The 15709-nt window shown below is 38.3% G+C and overlaps 1 protein-coding gene across 4 annotated transcripts in view; it reads right to left on the reverse strand.

Annotated features, from left to right (window-relative positions):
- Nucleotides 1-15709, reverse strand: part of CNTN3 (contactin 3) — a 323859-nt gene that overhangs the window by 8857 nt on the left and 299293 nt on the right. For 2 of the 4 annotated variants that reach the window (XM_027121412.1, XM_027121413.1), the window contains one exon: nt 11015-11198. In XM_027121412.1, the coding sequence (XP_026977213.1) occupies nt 11015-11198 (184 nt within the window). Of the gene's footprint in view, nt 1-2372; nt 2421-11014; nt 11199-12419; nt 12764-15709 lie in introns of those variants that run through there. The other 2 variants (XM_027121414.1, XM_027121415.1) reach the window with 2 other exon arrangements.

The following is a 15709-nucleotide window of genomic DNA, read 5'->3' on the forward strand; positions in this document are numbered from 1 at the left end:
TTATCCAATTTTCCTACTAATTCATAAGTTCCTTGCAGACAAAATGTCCTATATGGTCTCTGACATCGATAGGCCCATATGCTAGTTTTTATTCACTAGCCTAACGTCTTGTTAAAGGTAGATATCAAATTAGATTTTGTATGTAATTGACTGCTATTTTAATGCAAGAAACACAACCCAAGGATTAAGAAAACGCTTCTCTAGTGTTATCAAAAAATAAGTTTGATCTACTCCCTACGTGTCCCTAAGGGATGATTCATGCAATGACAAAGTAACGCTGAATGGGGAAAGATTCAGAACAAGTATCAGTAGCAATTCACCATGGTGTCAGCGGGGTAACATTTGGCTGGTCACAGTTCTCAAATGTGGCAGCTCAGAATTTAGAATGAATTTTCTAGCTCCATGGTTTTGAAAGTCCTCCAAGACACATCCCAATAAATGCATAAATTTCACAAAGACAAAACTGGGACATTAACACTGACCATCAGCTTGAGAGCTTGAATATGGCTGATTATATTGAGGCTAAGACGATAAGGAACAAAACACAAAGAAAGAACAGAATAAGAAAGACAGCAAAACAACTAGTGTATTCATTCAATACTTAAATGATGTATTTACTAAATATTTATGTTTTAAGTGTTAAGGGAAACATGCCTAAAGAGGTGACAACATCTCGAGTAGATTTTGAAAGATGAATGTGAGTTTCACATGTAGAGGTTGGGGGGTGGTAACCCAGGCAGAGGGATGACACACGCCAAGGCACAGAGGCAGGAACTAGCATAGTGCCGTAGGGAGCTCAGTTCTGACGGGTTACAGGTAGGGATGATGGGAAGGAACTGCAAAGGCAGTTGGAGAGACAGGTAGCAGCCCTATGCTAGAGTCTAGAAGGCCAAAGGAACGAGAAAAGGAATTTTGGGGGGCAGGCAATGGGCAGGGCCCTGAAGAAGGATCAGATCTGTGATGACATCGGGTCTGTGCTTTCACAGATCTTTGTGGGGACAGAGGGAGAAGATGGAGAATCTTGGTGGGAGCTCTGTAGGGAGTGCACTGCAGCACTTTGTCTAAAAGATAGTAAAGCTTCATATGCAAGTGATGGCAGTAAAGTTGGAGGGATGGAACAGACCTGGAATTTGCGAATAGGTCCTGATGATGGAGGTCACATGGGTGGTGGTAACAAGAAGGCAGGCTAATTCTAGCTCGGCAGCCCGGGTGAATGACACGCATCTTGGGGAACAACGTTTCTATCCGGAATTCCCTTTCAGTCACTACGGAATTAATAAGCATTTCGCATGTGTCAGGGATTCTCCTGAGTACAGTGAGCACAGAGATAAAGATGTTCTCCGACTTCTAATCATGGACCACATTAGTGATTCCCAGAGACCAGTACTTGTACAAATACGATGGTTTTAGGTGGATGACATTTTTAATTGTTTTAATTGTTAATTGATTCATAGATATAATTCTTTTGGATGAGGCCAATATTGGTACATCAGTGGTAATATACTTTACACACATAGATTAAAATTAGGTTCTAAATAACGACACAAAAAATAGGGTGTTACACAAACATAAATAACTCAGATGCTTTCAGTAGCACACAGATGTCTGGTAAACACCCCAAAAAAGACAGTCATAATTCAAACTGACTCTGACCTAAGGATATATTTACAGTAAATAACTCATCTTAAACTAAGTGATCAAGAACAGAATATCACTCTATTAATAACAGTCATCAACACTCTGGCTAGCTCACTGCAAAACTTATTTCTAGGTACACATTTTTGGCAAATCAAGTATGTTTATTTTTGCTATTCACTGTAGTTTTAAGTTGTAAACTTTTCTCTAAGTAACTGCTTTGCTTTCATTTTTATGGGAAGAAAATTAAAACTACTATCTTGTAAGGAGAGAGTATTAGTCGTGTTCTGTTTATAGCAATGATACAAAGCCTTTTAAAATAAATATATTTAAGTATTAAATACATTAGGGAAATAATAATCCAGGTTGTTGAGTATGTGGCTAAAATCTTGCAAGGATCATTCAGTGACTGGAGATTGCAAAACACTGGGCAAATTATGAGTAAAGTAAAGTTTGATTATTGTATGATCCAAACTTCCCTTTAGTATCTTTATCCCTACTTTTGGTTTCCATCCTTACCAACCTTTAGTTACCTCGTATTAAGCCTTAAATGCCCTTCTTTTCTATCTTACTAATGTCAAACTTCAAATATTAATTCTTTCCTTCCACAAACTGTCTATAAAAACGATTTACCCTTGTGCACCAACGAACAGCAAGCTTGCACCACCACAGACAAGGTCTACCTAATATACTTAAGGCTTAATGTACTAGAAGCAATGTGGCCACTTACAACTCACCTGTATTGATTTTAGTCCCTTAACCTAGCAGAAGCCACAGAGTCTCAACTGCAAAAGAAGGAAAACAGCTGGTAGAGCTGTTGCTGGATTAAAAAACACAAGATAGTGAAATGTCTATAACTGTAAAACTTCACATCAGAGGTTGCAACCTGCAACTTCAGCTAGACCCAGCTTGCACACATTTTCTGCCTCACCCAAATACTGTATTTTAATTTTGTTTAGTTACCAACATTTAAAACTTGGGAGCTTTCATTTATGTTCCAGATTTCTGGTTTCTTGTGCAAAACTAGACGATCAGGAACACTGGTCCTACAATGATGGATAGAAAGCATGGGATGGAGCAACAAGAGACTGCCCCACATACCCACCAATGCTCATTTAAACCTGCCTGGCCATTGAAGGCACTTGATTTTATTACTCCTCTTTTTTTTTTTGCGGTACGCGGGCCTCTCACTGCTGTGGCCTCTTCCATTGCGGAGCACAGGCTCCGGACGCGCAGGCTCAGCGGCCATGGCTCACAGGCCCAGCCGCTCCACGGCATGTGGGATCCTCCCGGACCGGGGCACGAACCCGTGTTCCCTGCATCGGCAGGCGGACTCTCAACCACTGTGCCACCAGGGAAGCCCTTACTCCTCTTTGTAAATAAAGAGTCATTTGGGGTAGTTTTTACATATTTTGAGGATATTTTATTGACATATTTATATAAGTAATCTATCTGGATGGAATAAATTACCTTGTTGTTTCTGTAAAGGCTTGAGGCTGTAGATGCTGAAGGAAGGGATATGAAGGAGGAAGGTGCAGACAGTAAAGGCAGATGAAAGAACAACTCGTGGACCCCTAGGGATCTCTCAGGACCTGTGATTTATTCTTAGATCCTCTGGAAACATTTTTAAATGATCCTTATTATTGGCTGGTAGGATTGACTGTATTATTGTTTAAAAATACTTTGGGGTAGGTTATTTGGGGTGTATTATTATTTAGTCTTTGCAAGTCTTCTGTCCTTCACCCTCCATGGAAAGATTATGCTTCCCTGCCTCACTCTCACTGACATTCAGCCTGGCCATGGGACTTGTGGTCCCATGCCTTTAGGAAGACATACTTCCCCTTCTCACTGGCATCTCACAGACACCAGGTTTGGTTATATGGCTTGTTTCAGCCAGTGGAATGTAAGCAAAAGTGAAATGACAGCTTTAAAAGCAACTGAAGAGCATGGTTCACCATTTTCCCTTTGCCATGAGACCAGCATGGCCCAGAGAGTGGCTGCTTCTTCAGTCAGGATTCTGAAGTGAAGATGCAATTGATCAGATCTGAATCGCACCTGTGATGGACATGTAGTATGAATGAGAAAGAAACACTTGTAGTTTAAAGCCTCTAGGTTTGGGAGTTTTGGATACTCTACCCATATGAGCCCAATCTGACTAATACAGCTATTAAACAGTAGCCTAAGCTTCAATGTAACACAATGAAATTTTGTAAAGGCATTGAGTCACATACTGAAGTGGAAATGGGCAGGAGAGAGTTGACAGAATATCTTTTAGGACTTCCAGTTGCACTTTTCATGTTCTATGACGTTGGAAGCCCAACCCAGAAGGCTGGCTGAGTTCCACACCTTATGAGAATTAACTTGATATATGGTCTACATTTTGAAATTTTTTGTAAATCGTATCTCAACTTTCATATCCTGTAGATATATCCTCTGTCAACTCAACTTCTAGTGTGTTGACAGTACACTAAAATAGAAAAAAATGATAAAAACTAATTTAGTTCTAGTAGAAAAGTGGCATGTCACTATATTTATAGCACAACACTAATTGACAGGCTGTACCATTATTTCAATAATTTCAAATGGTATGTGACAAGAATAATAGGATGTCGAAGGCTTTTATTATTATTGCCATTCTTTTAGCACCTATCCTGACATCCTCCGTGTATGTGATTATCAGGCTCCTCAACAACAGCCCCATAGATTTTACTAAATCTATAGCCACTTGACTGCTAATAGGTGATTACTGCAAGGGTGCTGAATGGAGGAAGCTGGGAATATAAGACATGTCTACCAATAGGAAAATGGCTAAATTGTGGTGCATAATCACAATGGAATGTTATACACACACTAACATATTTATGAAAATTATTAATGACCTGGGGAAAATTCTGATACCAGGTAACTAAATATATGGCATAACCTCCACTTTCTAAGAGAAACATTTTATAGAACGTAAGTCTGGAAAGAAAGATCAACAATACTAACAATGGTCTTTCTGAGGGATGGGATTATGGGTGATGATTTTCCCCTAATTTCAGCAGTGAATACATTTTCCTTTACATATAAAAAGTAGAGGTTGTTAAAATAAAGAATATTACTGTCCAGAATTTTCAGTAGTGATATCTTCACAGTGCTGAGAGTGAAGTTGGCATTGACTTTCAAAACATGGAATTTTAAGAAAATATATTTGCCGTGACTTAATTATGTGAAACTCAACAGATTTCTTGACTACCTGATGGTAATGATCTGACTTACATGATAAGTGGTAGCTTGAAGGTACACTTTCCACTCGGACATCACTTGAGTTAAACATCAACATTTGTCATGAAACAGCTTAAATATTTGACACTGTGTAGAAAACAAGTTACCAAAAGCCACTTTTTCCCAAATAATGAGATATACTTGTCTTGACATCATTGAAGTTATTATAAATTAATTTATCATAAGAGATTGACTCAATTTTAAAAAACAAGACAAAAACACGTGCTTCTTAACGCATCTAAAACTCAGAAAAGACCTTACTTGGGGTCTAATCTAGAATGTCAGGGAAGAAAGCCTTTCTTCATTTTAAATGAATGGGAATTCCCGTGACCAAAATCTCTCCTTCTTCAGATAATAACAACATGAAAATTTGTAACCTATAATCAGAACATTTACAAGCTTCTAGAGAATTCATGGGCAAGGTGGACAAAAGTACCAAAGCTCCTACAAACTAAAGTTCATAAGATTTATACGTTTGGCCAAAGTAAGTATTTGTTTGTATACTAGCTGAAACTTCCTAATTGGATTCTGATTAAATTCAATATTATATTGCTATCTTGCTTCAGAGCTTACAAAATCAGACATCACTTTCTTGAAGTCCACAGACAGGAAAAGAAAACCCTTCTAAATCTGAAGAATGTGCATTATTAGTAAACAGTGTATTCTAATGTTGTATGTGTGATTTGTGGCGTATCATACACAAACACGAGTGGGTGACATATATCTGTGGTGTGTGACACACAGAAAAGCCAACAAATAACATTTAGTCACCTAGGGGGGAATTAATTCCCTCTTAGTCTTCCCATTAGTTTCAAGAGAAAGCTGGATTTGGGGGCTACTAGCTCTTTCATATCCCTTCAGATATCCCTTCATATCCCTTTTCATATCCCTAACATCACAAACAAAGAGGAAGCAGGTTCAGTTGTCTGAATAGGCAAGACCACGTTGCTAACATTTAAAATGGAGAACAGCTTATTTTTTCATTATATTTACTATTATTGGCATTGTTCATTGTTTAATTATTACTTTGTTAACATCTACTTATGGCAATGATACTGGTTTTCATACTCAGGAAATTAGTTTCCATTTTCTTTAGGTTTATATAAGTAAAAATGGTAAGTTAGTTTTTAAGAAAAAATACTAGGTACACATTAGCAGAGAAGGCCCACAGAAATGGCAAAAATTGAGAAGGCAGATCACCATCTAAAATTTGGGAAACCTTGTACTGACATGTACCTGACTCTTAACTTAGAGTGGATGATTATATAATGAAATCGTACCTTTGAAAACCTGAAAACTTCTACATTAGGTGTTTGAGGCAGAAATATTCATTTTATCAAAAACCTCTGAGATATTGACTCACATTGTTTCAGGGCTTGTTTTATTCACATTTCCTTTTCATTTCCTGAGGACACACTTAATTGGTTTCCTTAAATTCAGACAATTAATTTTGGCTCAACCTACATGGATGAACATTCCACTTGGAAATGCAAACACTCAAGTGAAAAACTGACTTCACCATGTAATATCACTATTTTCTCAAGTAGATACTCATGTATAATCATTGGTGAAGGCACTAAAAAATAGGATTCCCTTGTTCTAGGGGAGAATCTGGGCAAGTGATGCAGGCCAGGCCAATCTAGCGTTTCCACCTACTTGCCACAAAACCTGGCTCTAGAAGAGCCAAGACCCCTCCTTGGCTCTGAGTGGAGGGATGAGGAAGGAGCCGGCCCTTTTTCCAGCATGTTTAGTTGACAGGAATAGGCTTTGAGGTGCTTAATGGCAATACTGTTACTCTGAAGAGGGGACCCGGTGAGAATGACGCCACCATGGAATAGAGCCAAGAGATGAAGACATTCTTGATTGTTTAATAAATACTTACAGGGCACCAACTGTGATTACTGAGACACTGAAGATAGAGCTCTGGGGATAGAGTAATGAGGAAATCAGGCAAAATCTCTGCCCTGAAGGAGTCTGGCCTTCAGTCAAAGCAGGCTGATGAGACAACAATAAAATAATTACGAACATGCATGGGTGGTGGCTCTAAGTGCGATGCCCAAGAATAAAGCAGCAAAGGAGACAGACAGTGTCGGGAAATGAGGGGCTGTACTTTTACATATGGCGGTCAGGTGGCACTGAGGTTACATGTGAGCATGGGGGAGAGTCCCACTTGGGCATCTGGAGGAACAGCCTTCGGGGGAGAGGGAACAGCAAATGCAGAGCCCCTGAAAGGAAGGTGGAAGGAGCGGGTAGAAAATAGTAGGAAATGAGTCTAAGTAGGATTTCAGGATGGACTGTAAAGGCCTTGTTGGGCATTTTAAGGATTTAGCATTATATCTGCAGTGGGATGGGAACTGATTGGAAGGTTCTGAGCAGAGAAGCAACATCATCACTACCACTCTGGCCTAAGGGAGACAAAGGCAGATGGGCTGAATGATAAAGGGCCACTGCCCTGATCCATGTGAGGGTTGTACCAACTTGTACCAGGGCGACTGCTGTGAATGCCTTAAGAAGTGGCAGATTCTGGACCAGGTGCAGGGTATAAGAGAAACAGAAGAGCTGAGGATGACCCCCAAATTTTTGTGGCTGAGCGACTGCAATAACGGGATTGAATTTACCAAGACGGGGAATATTGATAGGGTAGAAGGGCCAGGTTTTAAATGGGGTGGATGATTTAAAGAACTTAGTTTTAGAAATAATCAATTTGAGATGTTAGGTGATCGTTGAGGATGTTGAGTGCTAAATTTATCCATACTGAAAGCCACGATTACCACTTGACTTTTCAGTCATTCAAAGCAGAATATTTGCCCTCCACATTCTTTCTTGCAATCTCCGAACATAAACTTCTCAGTATGTTTCCTTTTAGAAGCCGTTCCATTTCGTCATTTATATGCTATCTGCAATTTTTCCTCATCAGTGCCTTTAGATAAAAGATGTTCTTAAGAGTTAGCTCTCTTTGGGTTGCAAGTAACAAAAATCCATCTTTGATTACTTAAAGAGGCTAATTAGTGTTTAACTTAGAAGTGCTTTAAAAAAACACAAGTATTTGGATATCAAGAATTAAGTGTTTAATGGAAGCTACAGTCCTTAACCTGAGAATCCTTGTATTATTTACATTAATCAAAAATATCACCCAAGATCTGTATGGATGTAAAGCCTCGCATACAGAATTCCATGATTACAAGTACATGAAACTTGCACATTTTAAGTAAGATGGTGAAGGACTCCAGTAAGTGTTCTGAACTCACCATGTTCAGTCAAGAGGAAGTATATGGGATTAATAATAGTACTTCAGGCTGCCCTGCTTCTTTAGATTTCATTCATCCATCTAGCTACCTACTAAACATTTAATGAGTGGCTCCCAGTGCCAGGCTGGGCACTGGGGCTGGGTGAACAGACACAGAGGGACTCTTTCCCCATAAAGTTTACAATCCAGAGGGGAAGACAGATAGCAAGCAAAGACTCAAAGATGTTATCTTCGTTCTTTATGCCTGAAGCATGACAATAATTCTCTTCATAGTGGTAATCACAAAAGCCTTATTAAAATTTGTAACTAGGATTTGAAGCTAACACCGTGTCAAACGTTAGTATGACTATTAAGAGCTGCCAGTAAAATAATATTAGAAATAGTTTTCAAAGACTGTCTTACTTGTATTTTGGTACATTAGAAAAATTATGAATGTAAAATTTAAAACTTAACGATGGTCTTCATACACAATCTTAGAATAGTTAGGGATTTTAATTATCTCTATGAATTTCCCACTCAAAGTAGGAAACCTTTCTTTAATAACACCTACAGCCCCACATGCAGACTCCAGTTAAATTGGGGCGATAGGAATGTATCATTTGCAGGGGGGATTTTGTTCAATTACTGGAATTTCCATGAGACTCCAGGTCCATGAGCACAGAAGTCCTGTCTATCTTTGATCACCTTACCTGCTTCCTAAACATAGTAAAAACCCAATAAATACCGGTGTTATATACGACATGAACATTCGAATTATATGGTTGAAAGAGAGGCTAGCACAGCGGTTAAGACTATGTCTGGGTTTGTATGGCTCTCTTGCTACTTACTCTGTGACCTCAGGAAAGTTATATAACCTCTATGTGCTTCCACATCGTCTCTAAAGTGAGACTACTAACAGTTTCCAAGTCACGGTGTTGCTGTGAGAATTAAGAATCAATACATGAAACATACTTAGAACAGAGACTGGAAATTGCTCTGTAAGTGTTAGTCATTAAAATCATAATCACCATCATTACTGTAACCTGCAAATTCCTACTTTAGATTGGGTATTTATAGGCTATCTTTATATTTTAAAGGGTTGTGCTTTTTTATAATTCTATTTCACTCACTGTACATTACCATGAAATTCCTATTGATTTATAATCAATCTCTTCCTTCTGTCTAACCAATTCACTAAGCTCTTCACTGATTTCATGATGATGTCACACAGTCTTTTACAATCATAATTTCTTAGCGAGTAATCACATCAATTATTAAGTCGGAGGAAAGAGCCAGATAACCTTGTATGCATGCATCAGTGCAATCAGAATTTTTGATTGATGCTGTGCTTTGAACATATAATAATTATGTATATTTAAATCTTACTAATTCAGAAGCGCTACTGGGAATACCAAATATATTTAGCGAAAAGTTCTAAACACAGAATATATTCAGTTTATTGGCAAACCGACACGCTCCTTGGTCCAACCCCAACCATGTGTACTAAGAGATGGCGTCAGGCTTCTCCTAATAATTAGTGAAGGATAATTAATTACCACATTAGTTGGTTGCTTGTAAATATATGCTACTTAAAGGGATTAAAATGTTTAGTTGCTAAACTTCTCTCCAAATTCTCTTTTCAATAGATAATACAAAGGTAAAAATATGAACTTTCCTGATCAAATGAACACTGGTTAATGAAAATCCATAGTAGAATTGTGTTTTATATATATTTTAACTTACCCATAAATAACACTAGTAATAAAATTAGATTTTATACTATTGTTGTTCTTAGCAATTTTAGCCAGCCAACGTACGTTCTCACGAAAGTTTGGGAATTATATACGGAAACAGAAATGCATTAATGAAATTGGCAGTCAAACACAATAACTGTCTCATTCCCATATAGGGCCAGTTAACAAAACATTTTTACTGGGTTAATTTTGAAAATAAATTAAGAAGAAAAATTGTTTTACTGCACCATTGTTTTAAAATTAAAGTTAATCCTGTCATGCCCACATTCCTCATCTTTCAAAAAGAAGTAAAAACGACACCTACCTCATGTGGTAGGTATGAAGTTTAGGTGTGGGAATACACGTAAAGCATGTGAACATAAAATGTTCTAATTGCTATTAGCTACGATGATGATGACAAGAGTAATTCAAATGGTTGCAGTGTGAGAAAGTAGCAATACAATACAATAACTAAATATACACTGCTGTTATCAGTTTCATGGAAATACATGTGAAAGACTACAAAATTGCAAATCACTGATTTTTCTGTAGCCTAATTTAAAGCCAGGTTAATATATAGCTCATAATTGGTGCCTGTGAATGTATCTGTGAATACACAGCTAACAAAGACTCAGCTTTAAAGGCAACACTGACTGACATCTCTGGTCAGATTTTTTAAAATATCCATGTATTCATGTGAAGCAACATCTTTGGCTGGTAACCTTTTATTGTACATTGCCCTCTTTTGAATAAGTAGGAAAGAAAAGAAGAAAAACATCACTCTTGATTCTTTGGCCTGAACTTTAAGTTATTCATGCTTATCAAAAATCCTCAAGCTTTGGAGAACTAAAAATACATGAAATAAACCAATTAGCTTGATCACATTTTAAAAGAAAAGTGGATGGACGTGACTAAACATCCCACTCTAAAATTTTTCAAAAGATGCACATTCATTTTCACATGGGGTTTCTAACTGAAGATTTAGGGGTATCAGGAAGACATGTATGTGTGCCTCTGAGTTTACAAGGGATTGGAGTTGGGTTTACATCATTCATTGGGCTTATTGACTTGTGTTGTCCATCTAAAATGATAAAGAAGGCTACCATTTTAAATGCAAAGTATTTTTTTGACGTTAAAAAAATCACAAGATACATACGAGTTTTCTTGGTGGTTGCATTAACTGTGGCACTGAAGGGACCGGTACCAGCGCTGTTGAAAGCCCGGACAGCCGTGTAATATTCCAAGTTGCTCTTCAAGCCATGGAGTCTGGCCGATGTCACATTTCCTGCCACTTTCAGTTTGCTCGATGATCCCTCTTCTCCATTATTCCAATACCGCACCTGGTGGACAGAAAACATAAAAGATGAGAAGGACTGACAAAACAGCATCCTTTAAATTAAGTGATTTTTATTAAAAGGGGCACTGTAATTTATTTACTTTACCATTTGTTCCACAAGTAGTTTTTAAGGACCTACTATGTGCTAGGTGCTGCATTAGGCTCTGTGCCACAGACGTGAAAGAAAAGGGACTCCTGGGGGAGACAGGTAATAAGTACACAAATAAACCAGATAAATTCAAGGACAGTAAGTGCTACATGCTACTAGCCCATAGCCTTATAAATGAAGGGAAAAAATCTGCATTTCTAAGAGCGTGAGCTGCTTCTCCTTCAACCTGGCTCAGGCTCAACGCTGGAAGGCTGACAGCTATGCTTAAACTCTGACGGATGGTGAAGATGCTTTCTGTGAAGAAAGGGACCTGTCAGAGCAAAGACCACTGAAAAGCCAGCTGGCCACTGGCTCGTCCTACAGTGATGGCCAAGTGTCACCAAGACCCCTGAGTAGGCAGAGCTGCTGCAGAGAACAGGAAGGCAGGTAACATAGGTTAATATATGGATACATTGAAATGTTTTACTTGTATTTCATTATTGTGAATTGTGCAAAATGATCTGAGACTGCTTATGAAGATATATACATTTACAGTATAAAAATATAAAAATGTTTTGAGAGTATTTGACAAAATAAAGAAATAAAAGTAGAAAAATACAATAATAAGACATGTTCCCCAGTGAACTCCGATTTATGCTATAAAGCCCTACTATGCTTTGCTAGACAGTTTGGATCCTTCATAAAATAAAAACAGCAACAAAACCACCAAACAAATGGCTCATGAAAAGTGCAACTATTCCTTGTGCTGAGACCAGATATCACCATCTGACCATCTAAAATAAAGCAGGGGTTGGACATGTAACACAAATACATAAAGCAGACTGAGTACATATTTTTTACTTTCCTAAAGAAACAGGCACTTGGGGCTCCCCTGATGGCGCAGTGGTTAAGAATCCGCCTGCCAACGCAGGGGACGCAGGTTCGAGCCCTGGTCCAGGAAGATCCCACATGCCGCAGAGCAACTAAGCCCGTGTGCCACAACTACTGAGCCCACGTGCCACAACTACTGAAGCCTGGGAGCCTAGAGCCCGTGCTCCACAGCAAGAGAAGCCACTGCAATGAGAAGCCTGCTTACCGCAGGTAGAGAAAGCCTGCGCACAGCAACGAAGACCCAACACAGCCAAAAATAAATAAATTAAATGAATAAATTTATTAAAAATAACAAAGAAAGAAATAGGCACTTTCCTGTTTTTCTTGCAGTCTTTGCTCTTTTGGTTTGACTTTCATTTATCTACTTCGATAGCAAAATATGAAAACAGGAAACCATTTCTATAATTTCTGTAAGTAAACGGCTGCTTGAGCACAATGAAAACGGCAATCGATGCTCAGCTATCAGAGTCATGAAGGCAGCAGAGACGTGTGGGAACTGCGGCAAAGGAGACAGGCACGTTCCATCTTCGTAATGGAGCCTCTACGCAGCTCTGGTCGATGGGGGGAAGATGGACCCAGTGTTTACAGGTCTTTTTTTAAAAGAAAGCAAAAATCCTGATTTTAATGTGACATGTCCCAAATTTAGAGTTGGCCCCATTTGTCTGTGGGCTAAACAAAACGTGTTTATGGGTTGCATAGGGTAAACCCATTTCAGGCCTCTGAGAAAAATACACCTAAAGTTACTTTAAAAAAATGAGCAACTATAAAATTATTTCTTTAAAAAAGATTAACAGCAAAATATAAAATCTCAGGTTTTTCCATAATAATCCCAAATTAGCATATTAATATCATGCAAGATCAATATTTTCCCTATATATGTGCATGTATATATGTGTGGGTATATTATGCATGTATATTTATATTGATATCAAGGCCCCCTTAAATTCATGCAAAATGCTGGGCTCACGTATGTGTATATGTGCGTTTTCCCTGGAAAGAAGTTATTACTTTTCAGAAAAACCTTGAAAGGAGGACGTAAACCCAAATAATTAGGACTGAATTGAATATGCACCTCCTACAGCTTTAAAGCATCAAATATAAATTAGCAAAACACATCCACAGATATGACAGATGCCATTTACCATTATCAAAGAAAACCACATAGATTTTATTCACTAATTAAGGATCACATGCCAAACTGTCTTTTATAAAGCCACACCCCGCCAATTGTTAATGGATACCGAAAACTCACAAACATTCTAAATCCACCAACTGTAAACAGCGGAGGTACTGCTTAGGTTTAGATGGCCACCATGATAAGACGCTCCCTGCTCTTTAAAACACTGTCTAGTTATGAAACTAAGAATGACACACAATCGATAATTATAATAAAACACTGTAGTCAGCCTGAAAACTTGTGGCCTAGGATAGAGCATAGATTGGGAAAAAGATCACATAATTATGAGCTTTAATAATTGTCACTCAACACATGGAATGGCAAAGGCAGGGAGAACTCAAGTAACTCAATCAAGATCATCCTGTGATACACTCTGGCCTCTTGTTAGGTTTCCATCCATGCGCCATTCTTTCTGTATTCAAATTACTTCAATATAAGTTGCCTAAGAAATCATTCCTTAGGAGACTGATTTAAAGAAGAAATAAAAATAATTTTCAATTAGCATATGGATTATCTTTTATAAATCAGTTCATAGAAGGTGTCTGAAAGCTCTTGATAGCAGTTTGTTTCTGAAGTACTTTAACCAATCTCCATGTGTCAGAATGAGAGATTCATTTTTAGATATTAGTTTCTGACAGGTATTGGAAATATTTAATCATAGAGAAAGTCAGTGCCAAAATTGAGCATGATATTAGTTCAAACTTATTATATAATCTTCTTAAACAGCTTTACTTTAAAAGTTGAATAAATATGCATATAACTAAAGCATAAAGAAATAAAGCAGTGACATATATATTGCCAAGTAATAATCAGTTATGTTCTATAAAAATTTTGTTCAAAAATATTTATACAAGGATAGATTTTTTTTTTTTTTTTTTTTTTTGCGGTACGCGGGCCTCTCACTGCTGTGGCGTCTCCCGTTGCGGAGCACAGGCTCCGGACGCGCAGGCTCAGCGGCCATGGCTCACAGGCCCAGCCGCTCCGCGGCACGTGGGATCTTCCCAGACTGGGGCACGAACCCGTGTCCCCTGCATCAGCAGGCAGACTCTCAACCACTGCACCACCAGGGAAGCCCAAGGATAGATATTTTTTATTATGTAAGTAATAAATCAGTTATGTTTTATAAAATTTTGTTCAAAAATATTTATATGAGGATAGTCTTTTTTTTTTTTTTTAGAATAGAGGAAAAAGCCAAGAAGAAAAGACACCATTTTTCCTCTCAGTTGTGTTCTGGGTTTAAATGGTAAAAGTTCGACACTTGAGAGGACAGAATGTAACTCCACACTAATATGGATTTTCTAGGCAAAACCACAATACAGGGATGAAGAAAGGAAACGTGTCCAGGCTGAAGGAACAAACTCTGAAAATATAATTGTGCAGAAAAGAGTTAATATAACATTGTCAGAACATGAAGGCAGCATCTACAAAAGATGAGCAGAGAGAGAACTATTACAAAGCACATGAGGAACCCTGCTAACAAGAAAGAAAGTCAGCAGACTGGACCACAGGGGACTGCCTATTATACGTTTAGGTGACATGGATCTTAAAATAAGTATATTTAAAATGTTCAAATTTACCAGAGAAGGGACTAAATTTATAATGCAAGAATAGGAGACGAAGAAAAAAGATGGGGTGAATCTAAAAAATATCAAGTAGAATTCTGACACCTGAAAAATACAATAGTAAAAAAGAAATCAATGCTAGGATTGAGCTGAAGACTGCAAGGTAGAAGACAGAATGAATAAATCCAGAACACGGAGAAGGAAAGAAAAATTATGAAAGCCAAGTTAAAAAACACTGAGGATGAATGACATTTTCCAACCAGAGTTCCAGAAGGAGAGGTTAAGGAAAAGGCAACAATAAAAGAGAAAATGTCTCAGAATTTTCCAGAACTGAAGAAATGCAGGTATTTTCATGTTGTAGATTCACTCTGAGTTCAGAGGGAGGAAAAATAAAAGGTAAATCAACTCCAAAGAAGAAGGTGGTTAAGACTGAATTGTGGCTCTCAACATTTCTTTTCATCACCCAGCCTGAGAGACACAGGCCACTCTCTCCATCAGTAGCGGGTCACCCTGCCGTGGTTCGCTAGTGCGAGTGTGCGCCAGTGCCAGCAACTGCATCCCTTGGCACAGAAAACAGCAGGAGGGGCGAATGCTAAGGTGGAATCATGTTCTGGAGGCAGGTTTGTCTTGGTCATCACCATAGCTCTGCTGCTTGGGTCGAAGCTTGTACACACTAAGTACCCAATATTGGTGAATTCTTGAATGACTTAAACACAGGCAGTTTAAAAATGCCTCCCTTCTTCCCACCACAGAGACACATAAGAAATATGTATTTGGTCTCTGCACCAGCTCCCCCC

This window comes from Aethalodelphis obliquidens, unplaced genomic scaffold, assembly GCF_003676395.1.
Source record: "Aethalodelphis obliquidens isolate GAN/ISIS:26980383/991018 unplaced genomic scaffold, ASM367639v1 scaffold22, whole genome shotgun sequence".
NCBI classification, from domain to species: Eukaryota; Metazoa; Chordata; class Mammalia; order Artiodactyla; family Delphinidae; genus Aethalodelphis; species Aethalodelphis obliquidens.